We start from the raw sequence: 17,650 nt of genomic DNA, 5'->3' as shown, positions 1-17,650 counted from the left end.
CCTAAACGAGCCCACTATGTGTGGTCCTACATGGTTTTAACATTTTACGCCAAATCCGATTTTCTTTCATTACTATTTTAAGTCAATATCAAAGCATTGAAGATTGAAACCAAAAATGGTTTGACTTTGTTTTGGTTTTATGGTTCTAACCGAAGGGAGTTAGGAATGAGCAAAATCTGGACCGGTACCGAATTGGTACTAAAGTTTTAAGTTTCGGGATCGGTACGGTATGATACCGGTATTTTTCGATTTTTTACCTCTGGTACCGGTACCGGACCGAATATTTTGGTACCGGGACCGGTACCAAGACTTAGGGATTTTCAGGATCGGGACCGGTCGGTACCGGTCGAGTACCATGCTCATCCCTAAAGGGAGTTGCGGGAGTGTGAGGGCGGATGAGAGAGCAACTATTACCGGTTGTAGCTACATTATGATTTCATTTGTTTATTTGTCCTTTAAATTTGTGTACCTCTTAAGTCAATTTTTCGTCCTTATATAAATATCTATACTATATATAATACATCAAACAAGGGCAAATTAAGACACCTTGATTTTAAGGGATTCATAAATCAATTAACATATAGTACAACCTTTAATGCATCTAGATTAAGGGCAAACTTGTCAACAACTAAAAGAGGTTATTAAATAGTTACAACATTGACCCATTCACTTTGCTTAACTTTTGTAAGTTTTAAAAATAGTTACAACTATGATCCTTGATCTTTCACTCTTATATAATTTTATTTTCATTTTTAACTCAACCCCCCTCATTATTTTTAACTATTAATAACTTTTTCATGTGCTAATATTTTTTTAAAGAAATTATACCATAAAAACGAGAATGTTTTTATCTTTAATTTGAGTATTATATTGTTATAGTTTTTTCATTTAAAAAATATCATTTTACGTAGGGTCGTTTGCTGTCTAGTTTTAATGGATTTTAAATTAAACCGCGGGTCAAACCATTAGTAACCGGTTTTTGTTGTCGAAAACCGAAACGAACCTTTGAAAATTGAAAATGACCGGCCAAAAGTAATTGAAAAAAATCATTGGTGAAATCAAACCAATGACCGGTTTGAACGTTTTCGGTTTCAAATCGAACAACGAACATCCATAAACTTGTTACATGATTACAAATGAATGTGTACCCCGCTGCATCACGCGGACACCCTTCTAGTATAAAATGATATGCGAGTATAAATTCATACAAAAACCATAAAATTAAATACAGGCACCTATTTGATGTTATCGAGGTGATATTGGTTCGGTTGGATAAAAATAAAAATAGCGTATAAAAGACGGAAGTGAAAAAGGATGTGGAATAAAGTAAAAGCGTTGAACTCAATGGCGGCAACATTCAAGTCAACTGTCTTACTATTCATTCTCACACGCCTACCATCAAAACCCATTTGTTTAATCAGTCAATCAAAAGGCAGCAGCATATATTCCAACATTATTATTCTTGAATTAATAATTCAATAATAATTTTCTCATCATCATTCAATTCTCCCAACTGGTCAACGCCTCCTCACATGAACCCTAACAAACCACCATGCTGGTGGTTCTTAGCCTTAACCTCAATATTATTTTTCATCCAATCTTGTCAATCCAGATGCACCCGCACCTGTGATCTAGCCTTCGGTTCCTACTACGTCGAATCAGGAGACGAACTCCTTGAAATTTCAACTCACTTCGCCACCACACCCAACAATATTATCAAATACAATCCAACTATCCGTAGTCAGGATAGCATCCAGGCCGGTACCCGGATTAATATACCGTTTTCGTGCGGGTGTATTAGCAATGAGTTTTTAGGACATGTGTTTACTCATAATCTTACTTCTGGAGATACGTATGAGAAGGTTGCACAACCGTACAAGAATTTGACCACTGCGCAGTGGCTTCGGAGGTTTAATAGCTATGATGAATTTCGTATACCGGATTCCGGTAACCTTAATGTGATGGTGAATTGTTCCTGTGGAGATACTTCTGTTTCCAAGGATTACGGTTTGTTTGTGACCTATCCGCTTCGGCCGGAGGATACTTTGAAATCCGTTGCGTCGGCTGCGAATCTTAGTTCGGAGTTGATTCGGAGTTATAATCCTGGTTCTAATTTTACTAGTGGATTGGTGTATATTCCTGGTAGAGGTTAGTATCTGCAACTGTTTGTTTTTTTATTAAATTTTTACAGATGGATGTCTTGTTGTCAATATTCTTGTTTTTACATGTTTACCTTTTATTTAGTTTTTGTAGTTTATCCTTAGTTTTATTGCTAATATATATCCCTGTTTAGAGAATAAATTAAATGATCAATTTATTGTTAGGAGAGAATTGTTAAGAGTTAGAGTTTATTAATTATGTGTTTGAATATTATGAGGAATTAGGGTTGGAGTAGGAAACGAGCTAAGGTTAGTATAAATAAAGGCATAGGATTATTATGTGATCTAGAGATATCATATTGTGATGGTAATGACTTATAGGGGTGGGATCGGTACAAATAGTTTTTAACGTGAGAAGTGTAACATACATTAGATTAATAATTATGCTAAACTCGAGTAATTATCATTAAGTTACAGTTTTAAATTATTATTTTTTAATACCCTTGGAAGTGGATTGCTGTATATTCCTGGACAAGGTTAGCATTTAGAACTGTTTTTAAATTATTATTTTTTGACAGATTGATGTGATATTACGGCTTGTCATCATTCTTGTTTTTACATATTTACCTTCTTTAGATGATGTTTCCCTTTTTGGCTTTCTCATATTTCATAGTTATTTACAGTCTATCGTTAGGTTTATTGATGATATATATTCCTGTTTTTGACTTAATATTATGTGATCGAGAGATGATGGTGTTGTGTTAATTGATTGAAATTGTGCATATTTATGTCAAAGTTAGGAGCACTGCATAGGAAATTTAGTAAATAGTTAAATACCGACCTTTTAGGAGATTAATGTGTAAAAGAGGACCAAAAGAATGAAGAGATTATGAATGGTTTGCTTGATGAAGAAGGCTGATATGGAAGAGATGAAAGACATGCATCTTTTGGTTGTATATAACGCTTATTTGGTTCTACATAGAGCAACACCTCACATAACTCAGATGAAGGAACATAGATATGGTTTTACATACCAAATTTTGCAATAAGTGGATAAGACTAGTATTTTAATGGATAAAGCTATCTGAAAAAAGGTACACTTACAAGTAACAACAAAAAATCGACTCTTGTATTCAGCCATGAAAAAACAACAAAATAAACATGATAGAAACCGACATTAGTAAGTGTCTAAACTCTAATGGCAATAGTTTTATTAAATTAGCTTCATTTGTCACTTGTGTCAACAACATATATATTGTACATTGGTCAAATTGCTTTTTATGTTTGATGTTCAATGCTTTATTTCATTGTTGTTTGCTAACATTTTGTTTTCTACTTTCTCGGTTACATTTTATAAACATGCTACACTTAACATTAGAAATTTATAACTAGATTTTGAAATTTTAGTTACAAAGTTGGTTAACGGGTGATGTTTTGCTGTTTCGCAGATGAAAATGGAAATTATCCTTCCTTAAAAAGCAGGTATATTCTTTCCCTTGATAAGTATATTATTTGCTAAACTCGATAACTATTATTATCATTTTAACAACTTTATTTATTTATTTATTTTTTTCCAAATTCTGTTATCTTTTGCAGCTCAGGTTTATCAGGTGGGGCCATAGGTGGAATAGTTATAGCAATAGTAGCTGTGTTGCTGCTACTTGCAGGGTGTTATTATTTTGGATACTATAAAAAGAAAAAGGCGGAATCGAGTTCAGCGTTGTTAAAGAATGCACAGGTTCAACTTATGCCCGATCAAGGTATATCTGATTCTTGATTCTCTACTGCTTGTCATCTGTTTTGCCAAGAGGTCGCGGTCGGGTCAGGTAGGGCGGGTCGGGCCGGGTTGGTTGGGTATGTGTCAAAACATATTTGGGTTGAAGTAGGCCGGGTTTTTAATACAGGTCAATAGGGGATGATTCGAGTTTACTTGATTTGCAAATACGTTTTTTTTTTTCATTTTTTTAAATAATAGTGAATGTGTTGGTTAGGATTACAAATCAATCAACCCAAATCAACGTGTTCACAAGTAAATGGGTCGAAGTGGCGCTTCTAATTTTGCCTTGTAACTTTGAATTACAATATTCTTACATGGAAAGTTCTATATTTTGGAGTTTTAATTGATTTATTTAAAATTAATTTTTTTACAAGGCGGCTACTACGATCTATAATAAAACACTATTGAGCGGTTTTAGTGTTCAAGTTTAACAATTCTTTAGATCCTTCAATTCTGTGAGTTTTACAATTCCCATGAAATTTATGTTCTACTGTCATTTAAATAGCATGTTTTGGCATATAGCATAACATTTTAAATCTATGTTTCATATATTTTCAAATCCATTATCCTTAAATAATTTTTTTTGGGCTTCCATATTATGAGGCCTAAAGCCATGCTTTAATGAACCTTATGATTAATCACAAAAATAACAAAATTATCAAATGAAATAAATTCAGGACAAAAAAGTAACCGAAGTTGTTTTATGTAAAAGAATACCTCGATTAAGATGGAAAAATCAACGAGACCTGTTATATACCCAAGAACGAGACGAATAATCCTCCCTGCACAAGAAATTATAAAAAAAATAATGTAAAGGGTATTCAATCTACAAGAAAGGTTTAACCAATTGTTTAAAATACTAAAATACCCCTTAATAAAAAATTATAGAAGAATCTTGTGGACCCAAATCAATGCCGTTGATATTTTTGAATCACTATCAAGTACCTTTCTGAATGTAGTTATTCCAAAAATGTTTTGTTGCATTTATTATGGGACAAGCGAAAATTGAAGTTCTAGGAGATATTGTGGCAATTTCATCCTTCGTAGGGGTGAATGCGTCAATTTTAATAATGTATTTCACTAGCCGGTCAGATAAAAAAAAAACTAACTAGAATGAAAACGGGTCAAATGGACTGAAGGCCATCCAAATCAAACTGTCAAGAGAGTATTGTAATAATACATAGTTTATGACTTTATGATGATATATAAATAATTATGTATGGCCTCAACTTTATTTGAACATGGATGTAAATCCAAGGCTACTTTTCCATCTATCTTTCACTTTTCATTAGTATCAAAGCAGCAAACTCATATTACTGACTAATTTACTTGTGCTGTGTTGCAAACTTAGCTCGCAATGGTTCGTTGGTTAGAGGTTCAGAGTCTAGTGGTGGTCCTGCTGGTGCCTCACCTGGGCTTACGGGTATAACAGTTGACAAATCAGTTGAGTTCTCATATGAAGAGCTTTCAACAGCTACAGATGACTTCAGTCTTGCTAATAAGATTGGTCAAGGAGGTTTTGGTGCTGTTTACTATGCTGAACTCAGAGGCGAGGTGATTATATTCTTTCAACTCAAAACTGAACTTATGAGCCCGTATTAAAATGTTACTTTGTCTACCTGGCATTTTGTCATGTGGCTTTTCTAATCTGTCAAACTTCTTCAGAAAGCTGCAATCAAGAAGATGGATATGCAAGCATCAAGAGAATTTCTAGCCGAACTAAAGGTTTTAACGCATGTTCATCACCTAAATCTGGTAAAGATGATTTTAAGCATATCCATATTTTTGTCTTCATGACATATATGAAGTCTTTATGTTTTGATCACATATCAAATGCAGGTGCGTTTGATTGGATATTGTGTCGAGGGTTCCCTTTTCTTGGTCTACGAGTACATCGAAAATGGAAACTTGAGTCAACATTTACATGGATCAGGTCAGTTAAGTATAAATATCAAAATTCATTTACAATGAGCTAAATGCATCCAAACAAAAATAAGTTATGTTTTTTTTTTAAATTGTCATTTCCAGGAAGGGACCCGCTACCATGGTCAACCCGAGTCCAAATCGCCCTTGATTCAGCACGGGGTCTCGAGTACATTCATGAACACACTGTCCCTGTGTATATACATCGTGATATTAAATCAGCAAATATACTCATCGACAAGAACTTTCATGCAAAGGTATGCATATTTTGTTTTTGTTCATTTATATGGCTACATTGGCTGACCACGTGAGGCGGTTCTGATTTACTGGTGCCACATGTCTACTATAGGTTGCAGATTTCGGTTTAACAAAGCTGACTGAAGTTGGAAGTAACTCTTTGCCTACACGTCTCGTGGGTACATTTGGTTATATGCCACCAGAGTAAATCTTCTTATTGTATCACATTTAATCAGCTTGCATGTCTTTTTACCAAAATGACCCTAACTAATATATTCTATCTAATATTGGATACAGGTATGCACAGTATGGTGATGTGTCTCCAAAAGTGGATGTGTATGCATTTGGTGTTGTACTTTATGAACTTATTTCAGCTAAAGAGGCCATTGTTAAAGCAAATGGCTCGGTTGCTGAGTCGAAGGGTCTAGTTGCCTTGGTGAGTTTAATTGCATACATATTATATAATTATTAATTTTATTATTGTTAGGTTACTAAATAGTAACAAGTAAAATCTTTTTAATACTTTGCAGTTTGAAGAAGTTCTCAGTCAGCCCGATCCAAAAGATGACCTGCTCAAAATGATTGATCCTAGACTTGGGGAGAACTGTCCTCTCGATTCAGTTCGTAAGGTAAATCTTTTATCATGATTATGAAAATAAATAAGGTAACTTTTGTTAACATAATAATATTTGTGAAAACTTGGTTGCAGATGGCTCAACTTGCGAAAGCGTGCACGCATGAGAATCCTCAATTAAGGCCAAGTATGAGATCTATTGTGGTGGCGTTGATGACTCTATCATCATCAACTGAAGATTGGGATGTTGGCTCATTTTATGAAAACCAGACTATTGTGAGCCTCATGTCTGGCAGATAGTGACCGGAAATTATAATCGTTTTCTTTTCTATGTATGTATATTTTTCTTGATTCTTTTAAATTGTGTAGTGTAATGTAATGTAATGTATTAAGGTACCGTGTCGAATATTGTATGTATTTATTGTTTTATGCTGAGGATTATTTGACATGATATGTATGGAAAATTGGAAAAAAGAGAAATGCATTGTATGTTTATTTATTTTTTTCATGCACTTGAAGATTCATTTTATATTCATTTTTTTATTTTATTTTTTCTTTTATTTGTTATTATGCTACAGTAAATCATAAACAGTCAGAGAAAACAAATTATACCAAACACAATTCCCATGATTCAACTTCTTTGAATTCATGGTTGCTATATCATATAAAAATTTTGATAGTACATACATATAAAGTTGACATCACTTAAAAACAAATTCAGACAAAAATGAACAACACTGAAAAACCATTTTCTCACCTCTAACTACTCTACTACTACCTATCAAATATAAATTTCCATTTGTGGCAATGATACCAAAAAATAACTTAGATAAATGTTTCATACAACTGGATGAGCTGAAGACCATCAAAAGGTCTCCACACCTCCACGAGGCTGCGCGCGGGACCTACCACCGGCTTCTTTCCAGCCTTTTTGGCGGGCCCTTAATTCCCACATTGCAGTTTGTTCTTTTTGTGACAATAAAGCCGCTTCCGCCTTTTCACGGGCTTCTTCACAAGTTTCCATTCCTGAGTTGCATTTGTCTGCCTCTTTTTGATATTGTGATGTCAGCTTCTTGGCCTCGAGTAGTGCCATGTCAGCACGCTGTTGACTTTCTATAGCTTCGGTCTCACGCAGTTTCAGTTCCTCTGAAAGAAGCTCTGCAAAGTTTTTTTCTGTGTCTTCGTTCACTTCAGGATCACGTTTTGCACAATCTGGTTTAATCAGAACAAAACTAATTAAACTGAAGATTCTACAAGTATTAATGATTCTTTAAAAAAACTAACTAAACCAATGTGACAAGATGAACACTTTGGTATAAAAAAATTCATCATCGTAATAAGTAAATCCCACCAATAACAAAGCTATGGTAGGGTCTGAGGAGGGTAAGATGTATAGAAAAATTCTAGAAAAAATATTATCTAAAGAAATTCAACAATTTGGACTAAAATAAGGACACCAAGTAAACATAACATTAAAGTATTTATCTTATACTTTAATAAATAAATTATATAAAAAATATCCTTGCAATTGAGCTGAGCTTAAACGAGCTCGAGCCTAAGAATAAGCTTGTTTTATATATAAGCATGAGCCTGAGCTTCACTAAGCTTGCTCGCAAGCCTAAACAAGTATATTACTTACATAATTTTCACTTAATATTATATATGTATTTTATAATAACTATTATTATATATAGAATTATTATAAAAATAACTACATAATCTATATATTATATATAAAAAGTTATAACTGAAATATATATACAACATGATTATAAATGTGTATAAGTTAACTAATAAATAATAAACGAGCCAAGTCCGGTCCGAGCCGAGCTTAAGCTTGAAAACAACTCATGAGCCAAGATCGCGCCTAGACAAGTTCGGGCCCGACTCGTCTCGTTTTGTTTACACCCCTGGTAATACTAACCTGTGAAGGAACTGTTGGCGAGTCCTGCAAGAAACACAGACCAATTATCAGTAAGCTTCAACTTTGGTTTTACAGTAACAGATGACACATATACGAGAAATGTAGTAAATAAACCAGCCAGAGGAAGGGTAGGGTAATTTAAACATGTGTTTTGAAACCATTACTACAAGTTTAAGAATCTTAATCAAAGTCAGGCAATTTATTTGATCAAATTATTTGTAATCTAATAATATTCCTAGTGCTTGGCAATTATTTTGTTTAATTCTTATTTCAAGCAAAAACGGTTCAATGTCAATGAAATAATATTTATTTACAAAAACTAAAAACCCACATGAAATCTGAAGCCCAAAAGCTCAAATCTTTAATAAGAAATTGAAATCAAGAAAAGAATAGAATAATAACCCACCTTGAGGAAATGAGATATCGGGTCGGGTATCGCAATTGCAGTTGCAGGTTGGACAAGATGCTGCGGCTACGGACGAAGAAGATGCGGCTAAACCTTCTAGAAGGTGCCAGTATAGAGGCGGACCCAACAGATAGCCTACCAACGACAGCCCCAAGAACACGATTCCGAACTTTGCCACCGTCCGACTGCAAGATCCGGACCTGCTGGGTGCCATCACTAATATCGAAATGCTAATTTTATTGATCGATCTTTAAGAAGATCAAAACAATATGATATTGATGATATGAAATTTTGAGAAAAGTGTAGAAATGGTCCCTTGGTATACAGGTGACTTTATTTAGGGAGGTTATTAGTTCGAGTCAGCTTCGGGCCGTGGGTTTCCCTTCAAATTATTGGTGACTCAGGTTAACGGCGTTGTTTGTAATAGAAGGCGTGGGTGGATCTTTGCCAATTGGTGTACTCAAAAAGCCGACTTTGTTGGTTGTTAAAAAAAGACATAATTACGAAGTTGGTCTCTAATGTTTCACTAAAGTAATAAGATTGAGTGCTAAGGTATAAAAGTTACAGATATGGGTATTAAGGTTTTTAATTTTGTTACAATGTTATGTACTAACTTTGACTTCCGTTAAAAGTTAACGGAATTTGCGCCAACTCGTCGTCGTAACTGGGGCTGGCAATTTTTACACGAGACATGAATACACGACACGTACCTACATGAATTTAACATGTAAAAGGTAAGGCCTTAACAAGTTTCGTGTACTAAACAGGTAGACACGAAATTACCTGTTAATTTTCGTGTCTAAACATATTATTAGATACCTGCTAATACCTTGTTATTTTTAAAATTAGATATAACTATACCTATATATATATATACACACACACATATATATAGGGAAATGATCAAGAGAGAATTAAACAACTAATAATGAAATATTTTTAATTTAATTAAAAAATATATTTTAATTTTTTTTTCTTTCACCCTTCTTAAATGTTGTTATTCTTCACCCCAAAAAACATATAAAAATTAAAAAAAAAATTATATTACTATTATATATATGGGATAGGATTTAGAGAGAACTCCTCTTAAAGAGAGAACTAAAGAACTAGTAAAAAATTATTTTTAAAAAATTATTTTATGATTTTTTTTCCTTTCCTCCTTCTAATAAGATGGTATTGTTCCTAAAAAAATAAAAAATAAAAAAAATTTAAAAAAATAAAAAAAACCGTCAATGTAATGCGTATGTGCATTAATGTGTATTTTATATATAAAATAGTATTTTATTGCATATAATACAACACAAATACATTATCTAATACACACTATTGAATATATGCAAATACAACACTAATAATTGTATGCAAAATACATTATTGCATATATGTAATACAACAGTAATGCACATATGTACTATATCGATTTTTTTTAATTTTTGTATATAATATAACACTATTGCAAATATACAATACAAACAACTATATATATGCTATTCAACACTATTTCAAATATCAAAATGCACACTATTGCACATATGCATTATAAAAAAAGTCGGTGTATTGCATATATGCATTACTCGTTGTTATTTTTTTATTTTTATATTTTTTTATGGTGAAGAATAACAACATATAAGAAGGATGAAAGAAAAAAAAATTGAAAAATATTTTTTTTAATTAAATTAAAAATATTTCATTATTAGTTCTCTAGTTCTCTCCATAAAATGGAGTTCTCTCATGATCCTCTCCCTTATATATATATATATATATATATATTGTAACAATATCATCTTATTAGAAGGAGGAAAGAAAAAAAGTCACAAAATTTTTTTAAAATAGTTAAAAATATTTTTTTACTAGTACTCTAGTTCTCTTTTTAAAAGGAGTTCTATTTAGATCTCACTCATATATATATATATATATATATATATATATATATATATATATATATGGGTGGAATCTAGAGAGAACTCATTTTATAGAGAGAACTAGAGAACTCCATTAAAACCATTATTTTACTTGATCAATGGATGAAAATAAAAGAAGTGGAAACAAAAAATAAAGAAAGGGGTTTTTAATGAAGAGGGGTAAATTCGTCTCACTATTATCACCTATTTCCTCTCAATTCTTGCTCACCCTCGTCCTTCGTCTCTGTCTTTCAATATAGGGTTTCATTTGCAGATCGTTGATTTGGCTGCACAATTAAGCAAATCAATTGCAAAATCAAGCACGTAGACCAAGAACTCCATCAGGTAAGTGATTGTAATAGTTAATTTCACACATTCTATGATTCGATTAGGCTTATTACACAGGAATCACACCGATAGTCCCTGTTTTTGTTATTTTTTTTCCTTTAATTGGAGAACAGTATAACGTAATCATTACATAAGAAAGTCAATAATAGTGCGTATGATGATATCAGTTCATTTATTGTGATTATCAGTCGAATATTACATATATATATATATAGTACATAAATGATGTATTTCACTGCATATTTCTAGTTGTAATGCACATATGTAGTATTGAACGTAGTAATATCAATGTAATTGTATGCGTTTAGTTATGACACATATGTGTAAATGAACTTGTGTTAGTTATATTGCATATATGGTTCTTTAATTTTGGTGTGCAACTGATCATTAAAGGCATAATTATCGTTTAATTCAGTATGCCCTCCAACTGTTTGATGAAATGTCTAGTTGAACATGTTTTGGTAATAACAATCTTGATGCATTACATATACGCAATACTGATGCGTTAGATTCATCAAACAGTATGCCCTCCAACTGTTTGATGAAATGTCTAGTTGAACACGTTTTGGTAATAACAATCTTGATGCATTACATATACGCAATACTATGCGTTAGATTTATACAAGACATAAATGATGTATTTTAAAGCATATTGATGTTATGGTGCGTATATGTAGCGTGAAAGTAGTAATGTTAATATAAGTGTATATGTTTAGTTGAATTACTTATGTGTAATATGTTTGAACCTTATAATGTTGATGTATCCATGTACGTTTTACTATATATTTTTAGTTATAGTGCATACATGTGGTATTTGTGTTGCATATGTGTAGTGTATTTGAAAATTATGATGTTAATGTTAAATAACTAAAAAAGGGAATAGAAAACGAAACTAGGGAGATTATGTTTCTATTTTCGTTAGTTATATTTCCATCGTCTTATTTTGCACGTGTTTGTAGTTTTAAGCGGCTGAATTACAGATTTTGTGTTGATATTATAGAATTATTGTTAATTAAACTAATATATCGTTTAATTTTATCTTACTGTCTTGTTATTGTTTTCTTTGAACTAATAACTTTTACTTGTGTATGGTAACAGTCTCCCATTTTAATAATGCACATATGCAGTATTTTTATTGCATATGTATGCAAACATAATTATATGTTTATTTTAACGACATTACATATACAATATAGACACGAAAACAAGGGGCCAAAAAGGGAAAAAATGAAACAAGGTAGATTCAGGAAATGCTAATTAACATAACAGTTTTGATGGTCCAGTCTAGAGAAGTTATTGAAAATTATGCATATATTGTTGCGATTACATGAATTCGTATAGATGACATTACATGTATATCAGGTCACAAAGAATAGAAAGAGGTCAAAATGGCCACATAAAGTGAAAGAGATAACATGAACATACAAGGAATACGAGTTCGACGGGAAGATGAGGACGAACATGACACAACCTTAAATGGTATGCTCTACATAAGTTATGACCAAAATACATGTATATATTATCACGATTACATATATGCGGTGTTGATGTACAGCATGTATATCAGAGCTGATGCATTACATATATGCAATTCTGATGCGTTTCACTTTTATAGTACATAAATGATAATTTCTTGAATGTTTTAGTTATACTGCGTATATGTAGTGTTGAAAGTAGTAAGGTTAATGTAATTGTATATGTTTATTTATATTGCGTATATGTAATACGTGTGAGCCTAGTAATATTGATGAAACCACATATATTTATTAATGTTGCACATATGTAGTGTATCTAAAAATTATGGTGATAACATTAAGGCATTAATTATTTTGTTTTGGTATAATACATATATGTAGGGCCGGCCCGAGCGTGTGCAAGGTGGGCCACCGCACAGGGCCCACATTTTCAGGGCCAATTACTTTCAAATATTAATCAACTATATATGTATATATAAATAACAAAACTCGAGCAATGTAAAATATTTAAAAGTGGTCTATTGGTATGAAACACGCTTCTGGACAGCAAATACCCAGGTTTGATCTTTTTTGTTGCAATGTATTTCTTTCTTTCCTTTTTTTACATGCATAGTACTAATGTATTGCATAAATAAATTAACTTGTTGGTTTAATGTTAATTAGGTGATGAAGAGCATAAAGCAAAGAAGGAAGCAAGAAAAATAAAATGTGGTGCTAGAAAAACTATGGAGTTCAAAAAACTTAAGGCGTGAAAAAAAGTACATGCTTTGGAATACGATGTCAAAGAAATGAGATGTTTTAAGAAGCTTAGTACTTGGAATTGTTAATGTCAATACAATATGCATATGAATATTACAGTACTTTAATGTGTTGGGATTAACTATTGTATGAATGCATATATGCAATATTTTATGCGTATTAATGGTTAATGTTGTAGCAAGTATCATGATTTAGACAATTAAATAGGTATGTAGCGTTCATTATGGAAGCACTATAGTAATTATACAGATAAACTATAGTGTGGGTTCTATCTTCTTTCCTTGCATTGGATTAGATGACTTTGATTTAAAACAAGTAATATTTGATTGGACGCATTTCATGTTTGTATCAGTGGTTATTGAGAATATTGTGCCATAACCAAGTAAAAAGGTTCTAACTTTCACGTAAACAGAATTGCATAATTAAACATAGGAATTTTTACACCAATAATTGGAGAATGAAACAAACATAGGAATTAATTAAGTTTTTTTACACCATATTACAAAGATGATTTACATAAAAAACTTGAATTACCACACGCATCACCATTTCCATAAAACATTTGAAACACACATGAATTTGTCCTTCCTTTCGCACTCCAACTATAGATCTAACATTAATGACGCTTTCTGCATTATACAATTAACACAATAATGTTATGCTTAGATCAAGAAGAAAGCATATATATTAGTTAAAAGCATTCTTATTCAACGTTACTTTCGACTCGGTACAAACCTTTGTCTTTGCAATATATTGTCAGCAAGCGAAATTGTAAGGAAAGGTGCATGTTCCATATTGAACCGTGTATGCTTTTGCGAAATATGCTCCCCTTGTAGCCAATCTCATTTGGTCATTTATCTTCTGAAAACATTAATTCATAAACAAACTTAACAAAAACTGTTAAATAATTAAAGGCTCCAAAATAACCAATAATAGTCTAATAAGAATAACTGAACCAATTAAGAAATCGATGGTTCAGTTATATTGCACATGTGTAATATATGTGGAAAATGGGTAATGTAACGCTGATGCAAATGTTTGTGTATACTAGGGGTGTGCACATTTAGATTCGGCCCGAAAAAACCCGAACCCGGACCGGCCTATTTACCAACTTATAAATTCGGTCTTTAATATCATGCCCAATCAGTTTCGGGCCGGGTCCATTGAATACTGAATAACCGATGTTCATTGAGACATTTCATCAAACAGTTGGAGGGTGCAGTGAATCAAACAATAAATTAAGTCTATATTGATCAATTAAGCATCCAAATTGAGAAATCACATTGTTATAAGCAGTTATAAAAGAAGAATCTGGGGGAACATTCAACATATACTTCAAATTAAAAAAAATAAAAATATATAATCTTGCATGAAGGTAACTGCACCTGCTGAAGACCTTGGTAATGGATTGATACTTTCAATTGAATACTCTCCAAGGATCATTGCCTTGATTCATACAAGATTGATTCAAATTATTGAAGGTTTTTTGTTGGTTTCAGTCATATGTGCAAAGACCGAAAGACTGAGTCTTTAAAGACCGATACCTGATCATTCCCATCGGTTCATGCTTCGGTCTTGTAATTTCAGTTGGATCGGTCCTCGGGCCAGGTCGGTCTTCATCCGGGTTGGGTCGGGTTATACACTTTGCACACCCCTAGTGCATACCATATATATGCAGTTTGTTAAAAGATGATAATGTTCGGTAGTTGCTTATATGCAATAAAATTTGTAACTGGTGAGGCACTCGTAAATATATTGTGTATGTATAACATATGTTTAACTCGCTAGGCATTCATTTAGAAACTTAATAGCAACAATTACCAACATCACAATAAAATAGTTGTAACAGGACACGAAAGCACACATGTAATACATGTGAGCAAAAATATTTTAACTGCATACGTTATATTACACATATGTAATACTTGACATTATATTACATATATGTAGCATATAATAAAATGTTACCTTGTTGATCAAAATCACCAGATGACAATTAAAAGCTTAGAATTGCCAGAAATTGAACCAGTATCACCAAATGAACTCAATTAGGTACTCAACCATACAAATTAGGTTTCTTCATCCGGTAGTAATTGATTCTGAACCTAGAAACACCTAATTCTGAAATTGCAATGTCAATTTTGCTTGTAGTACTTTCAGAAGAAGCAACACCATATCGATTTAACATTGAAACGAATGTAAACCAATTAAAAAGCATGAATGAGTAAAGAATATAACAATCGTATTATAAATACCTGAAATTGACATGTTAAATGAATAAAATAACCGATTATTAGGGTTCAAAGTCATTGATTAGTCAAGATCTTCGATTTGCAGGTGTTAACTTCTCATCAATGAAGGATTGTGTTGAGATTGTTGCACAGGGGAATCCAGCGAGACGGTCAAACAGAATAGACTTAGGAATGGAGGTTTGTGTTGGATTATTGGGAGACAATTTACAAATATAACTATAGACTTAGGAGTTCCTAGTTCTCTCCCTAACAAGGAGTTCTCTCTTGATCCTTTCCCTATATATATATATAGAGTTATATTATATCCCTAACCATAAATTCATCCAAATCATTCTTACAAGTTACAAACCATAGTCCACAGTCGTCGCCTCTCAATCTCTCATCATCCTTCCTCCAGTCGTTGGCCTTTCTTCCGTCGTCGGCCATATCTCTCTTCGGCCATTCTTACGCTGGCCAATCTTACATACCATAGTTAGAACTATCGCCGGCCATTCTTACATCCCACCATCGCCGGCCATACTCCCGTAACCGTCCTTCTTTCGGTCGCTGGCCATCACCCATCGCCGGCCATATCTCTCTATGCCGCAATTTCCGTCCATCATTCCATCTTCAGCCGACCATAAATACTAAATTCGTCTAAGCTATTATCGTGTACTGTAACCTCCAGTTTCCCGTTTCGGTTAATAAAATAAAATATGAGTTATTATGAGTTGGGCTAGTGTTGGGTTAAATAAAAATGGGTAATCGACTTGGATTAATAAGGAAAGAAGAAAGATCATGGGCTTAAGCCCCTGACCCATGATAGCCCATGACCCATGATATAAATACCTTAATTATCCATTGAATCCTTTCATTTCACCCATTTCATACACCACAAAAAACTCACACTTAAGCTCTCTCTCTCTCTCTCTCTCTTTCTCTCTTACTCTAACCGAAACCAAGGAGAAGAACCGATCCTGACCTGAGGTAATGATAGTATGATATTGTATGGATCCAAACCCGCTAGATCTAGTCGCGAAACGACGAGCCGGTACCCTCAACAGTTAAAGTCACGAGATCCGGATGGAATCGGGTATAAGCCGATCAAAAGACGAGCTTAGGGGTCACCCTAGCTCAGATCTGGATCGAACGGGACAAAAAACGGTGAGAAACAGTGTAAAATACGCTTCTCCAGCCACCGCACGTTTTTCTGGCATGACGACGCCGGAAATGCGGCGTATGAGGATGAAGGAATGCCAGAGAATGTTCTGACATTCTCTGATCTAACCCTAGGAAGAATAACGAATTCGCTATGCCAATTCGTTAAGGAAGAATGAGGAATTAACTTCATTCGTTATGGAGTATTAACGAATGAGTTCTCCTTCTTTAGTCTCATTCACTATGCCAATTCGTTAAGAATGAACTGACGAATGAACCCTCATTCGTTATAAAGGTTCATTCGTTATAAAGGTCCATTCGTCAAAAAGTAACGAATGCGCCCTGTTCGTTAAGGAACTGAATAACAAACTAGACTTTGAAAGAATGACCATAAGGGACCTGGACTTAGAATATAATGGTTTAATTACAAAGAAGCCCTCGAACTTTATGAGTTTGCAAATAAAATAATAAATTAAGAATTCTAATGAAAATTGTGTTAAGACAGTTAATAAAAATAAAAATTTTAATAAAATAATAAATTAAGAATTCTAATGAAAATTGTGTTAATACAGTTAATCGACCCAAGCCAGGGGCTCTGCCCCTTGGACCCCGCTAGGGGTTGCCTCCCCTAGAACCCGCTGCCAGGGGCGCTGCCCCCGAACCCCCGTTCGTTGAGGGTTATAATTAACCTAGAAATACGATATGGGTAATGATAGCTAATTGATGCGTGTAATTGTTATACAGTTAGTCGCGCACAGCTAAAGAAATGAATAACTATTAACGATGAACACAATCGAGTTCAGGTGAGTTACTAGCCCCATTTCCTTGTTATGTTTTA

General features: G+C 33.3%; 2 protein-coding genes across 2 annotated transcripts; one reads left to right on the top strand and one right to left on the bottom strand.

Annotated features, from left to right (window-relative positions):
• The first annotated feature begins 1,811 nt into the window (after positions 1-1,811).
• LOC143549348 (chitin elicitor receptor kinase 1-like) lies at positions 1,812-6,977 on the top strand. The gene is made up of 11 exons (XM_077040256.1): positions 1,812-2,148; positions 3,548-3,581; positions 3,696-3,859; positions 5,228-5,430; positions 5,542-5,631; positions 5,716-5,809; positions 5,905-6,056; positions 6,149-6,240; positions 6,334-6,472; positions 6,567-6,665; positions 6,746-6,977. Exons 1-11 carry the CDS (start codon positions 1,962-1,964, stop codon positions 6,908-6,910), a joined length of 1,419 nt encoding a protein of 472 aa, XP_076896371.1. The 5' UTR covers positions 1,812-1,961; the 3' UTR covers positions 6,911-6,977.
• Positions 6,978-7,241: 264 nt separating this feature from the next.
• Positions 7,242-9,171, bottom strand: LOC143549340 (uncharacterized). Its single transcript, XM_077040250.1, has 3 exons — positions 8,941-9,171; positions 8,535-8,558; positions 7,242-7,822 (listed from the first exon to the last, which is right to left on the bottom strand). Exons 1-3 carry the CDS (start codon positions 9,152-9,154, stop codon positions 7,476-7,478), a joined length of 585 nt encoding a protein of 194 aa, XP_076896365.1. The 5' UTR covers positions 9,155-9,171; the 3' UTR covers positions 7,242-7,475.
• Positions 9,172-17,650: the final 8,479 nt, after the last annotated feature.

Source organism: Bidens hawaiensis, unplaced genomic scaffold, assembly GCF_021521415.1.
Source record: "Bidens hawaiensis isolate Kalapana, Puna unplaced genomic scaffold, B.hawaiensis_p1.1 tig00015545_1, whole genome shotgun sequence".
NCBI classification, from domain to species: Eukaryota; Viridiplantae; Streptophyta; class Magnoliopsida; order Asterales; family Asteraceae; genus Bidens; species Bidens hawaiensis.
The sequence above is the reverse complement of the archived record's forward strand: the minus strand, read 5'-3'. Positions and strand labels throughout refer to the sequence as shown.

What these genes read in the sequence shown, in the direction of transcription:
- LOC143549348 (XM_077040256.1), top strand. Translation starts at nt 1,962, where the DNA reads ATGGTGAATTGTTCCTGTGGAGATACTTCTGTTTCCAAGGATTACGGT. An exon ending in TATCCTTCCTTAAAAAGCAG is followed by an intron (nt 3,582 to 3,695) that starts GTATATTCTTTC and finishes TATCTTTTGCAG; the next exon opens with CTCAGGTTTATCAGGTGGGG. An exon ending in CGAAGGGTCTAGTTGCCTTG is followed by an intron (nt 6,473 to 6,566) that starts GTGAGTTTAATT and finishes AATACTTTGCAG; the next exon opens with TTTGAAGAAGTTCTCAGTCA.
- LOC143549340 (XM_077040250.1), bottom strand. Translation starts at nt 9,154, where the DNA reads ATGGCACCCAGCAGGTCCGGATCTTGCAGTCGGACGGTGGCAAAGTTC. An exon ending in CGATATCTCATTTCCTCAAG is followed by an intron (nt 8,559 to 8,940) that starts GTGGGTTATTAT and finishes TGTTTCTTGCAG; the next exon opens with GACTCGCCAACAGTTCCTTC. An exon ending in CGCCAACAGTTCCTTCACAG is followed by an intron (nt 7,823 to 8,534) that starts GTTAGTATTACC and finishes TGATTAAACCAG; the next exon opens with ATTGTGCAAAACGTGATCCT.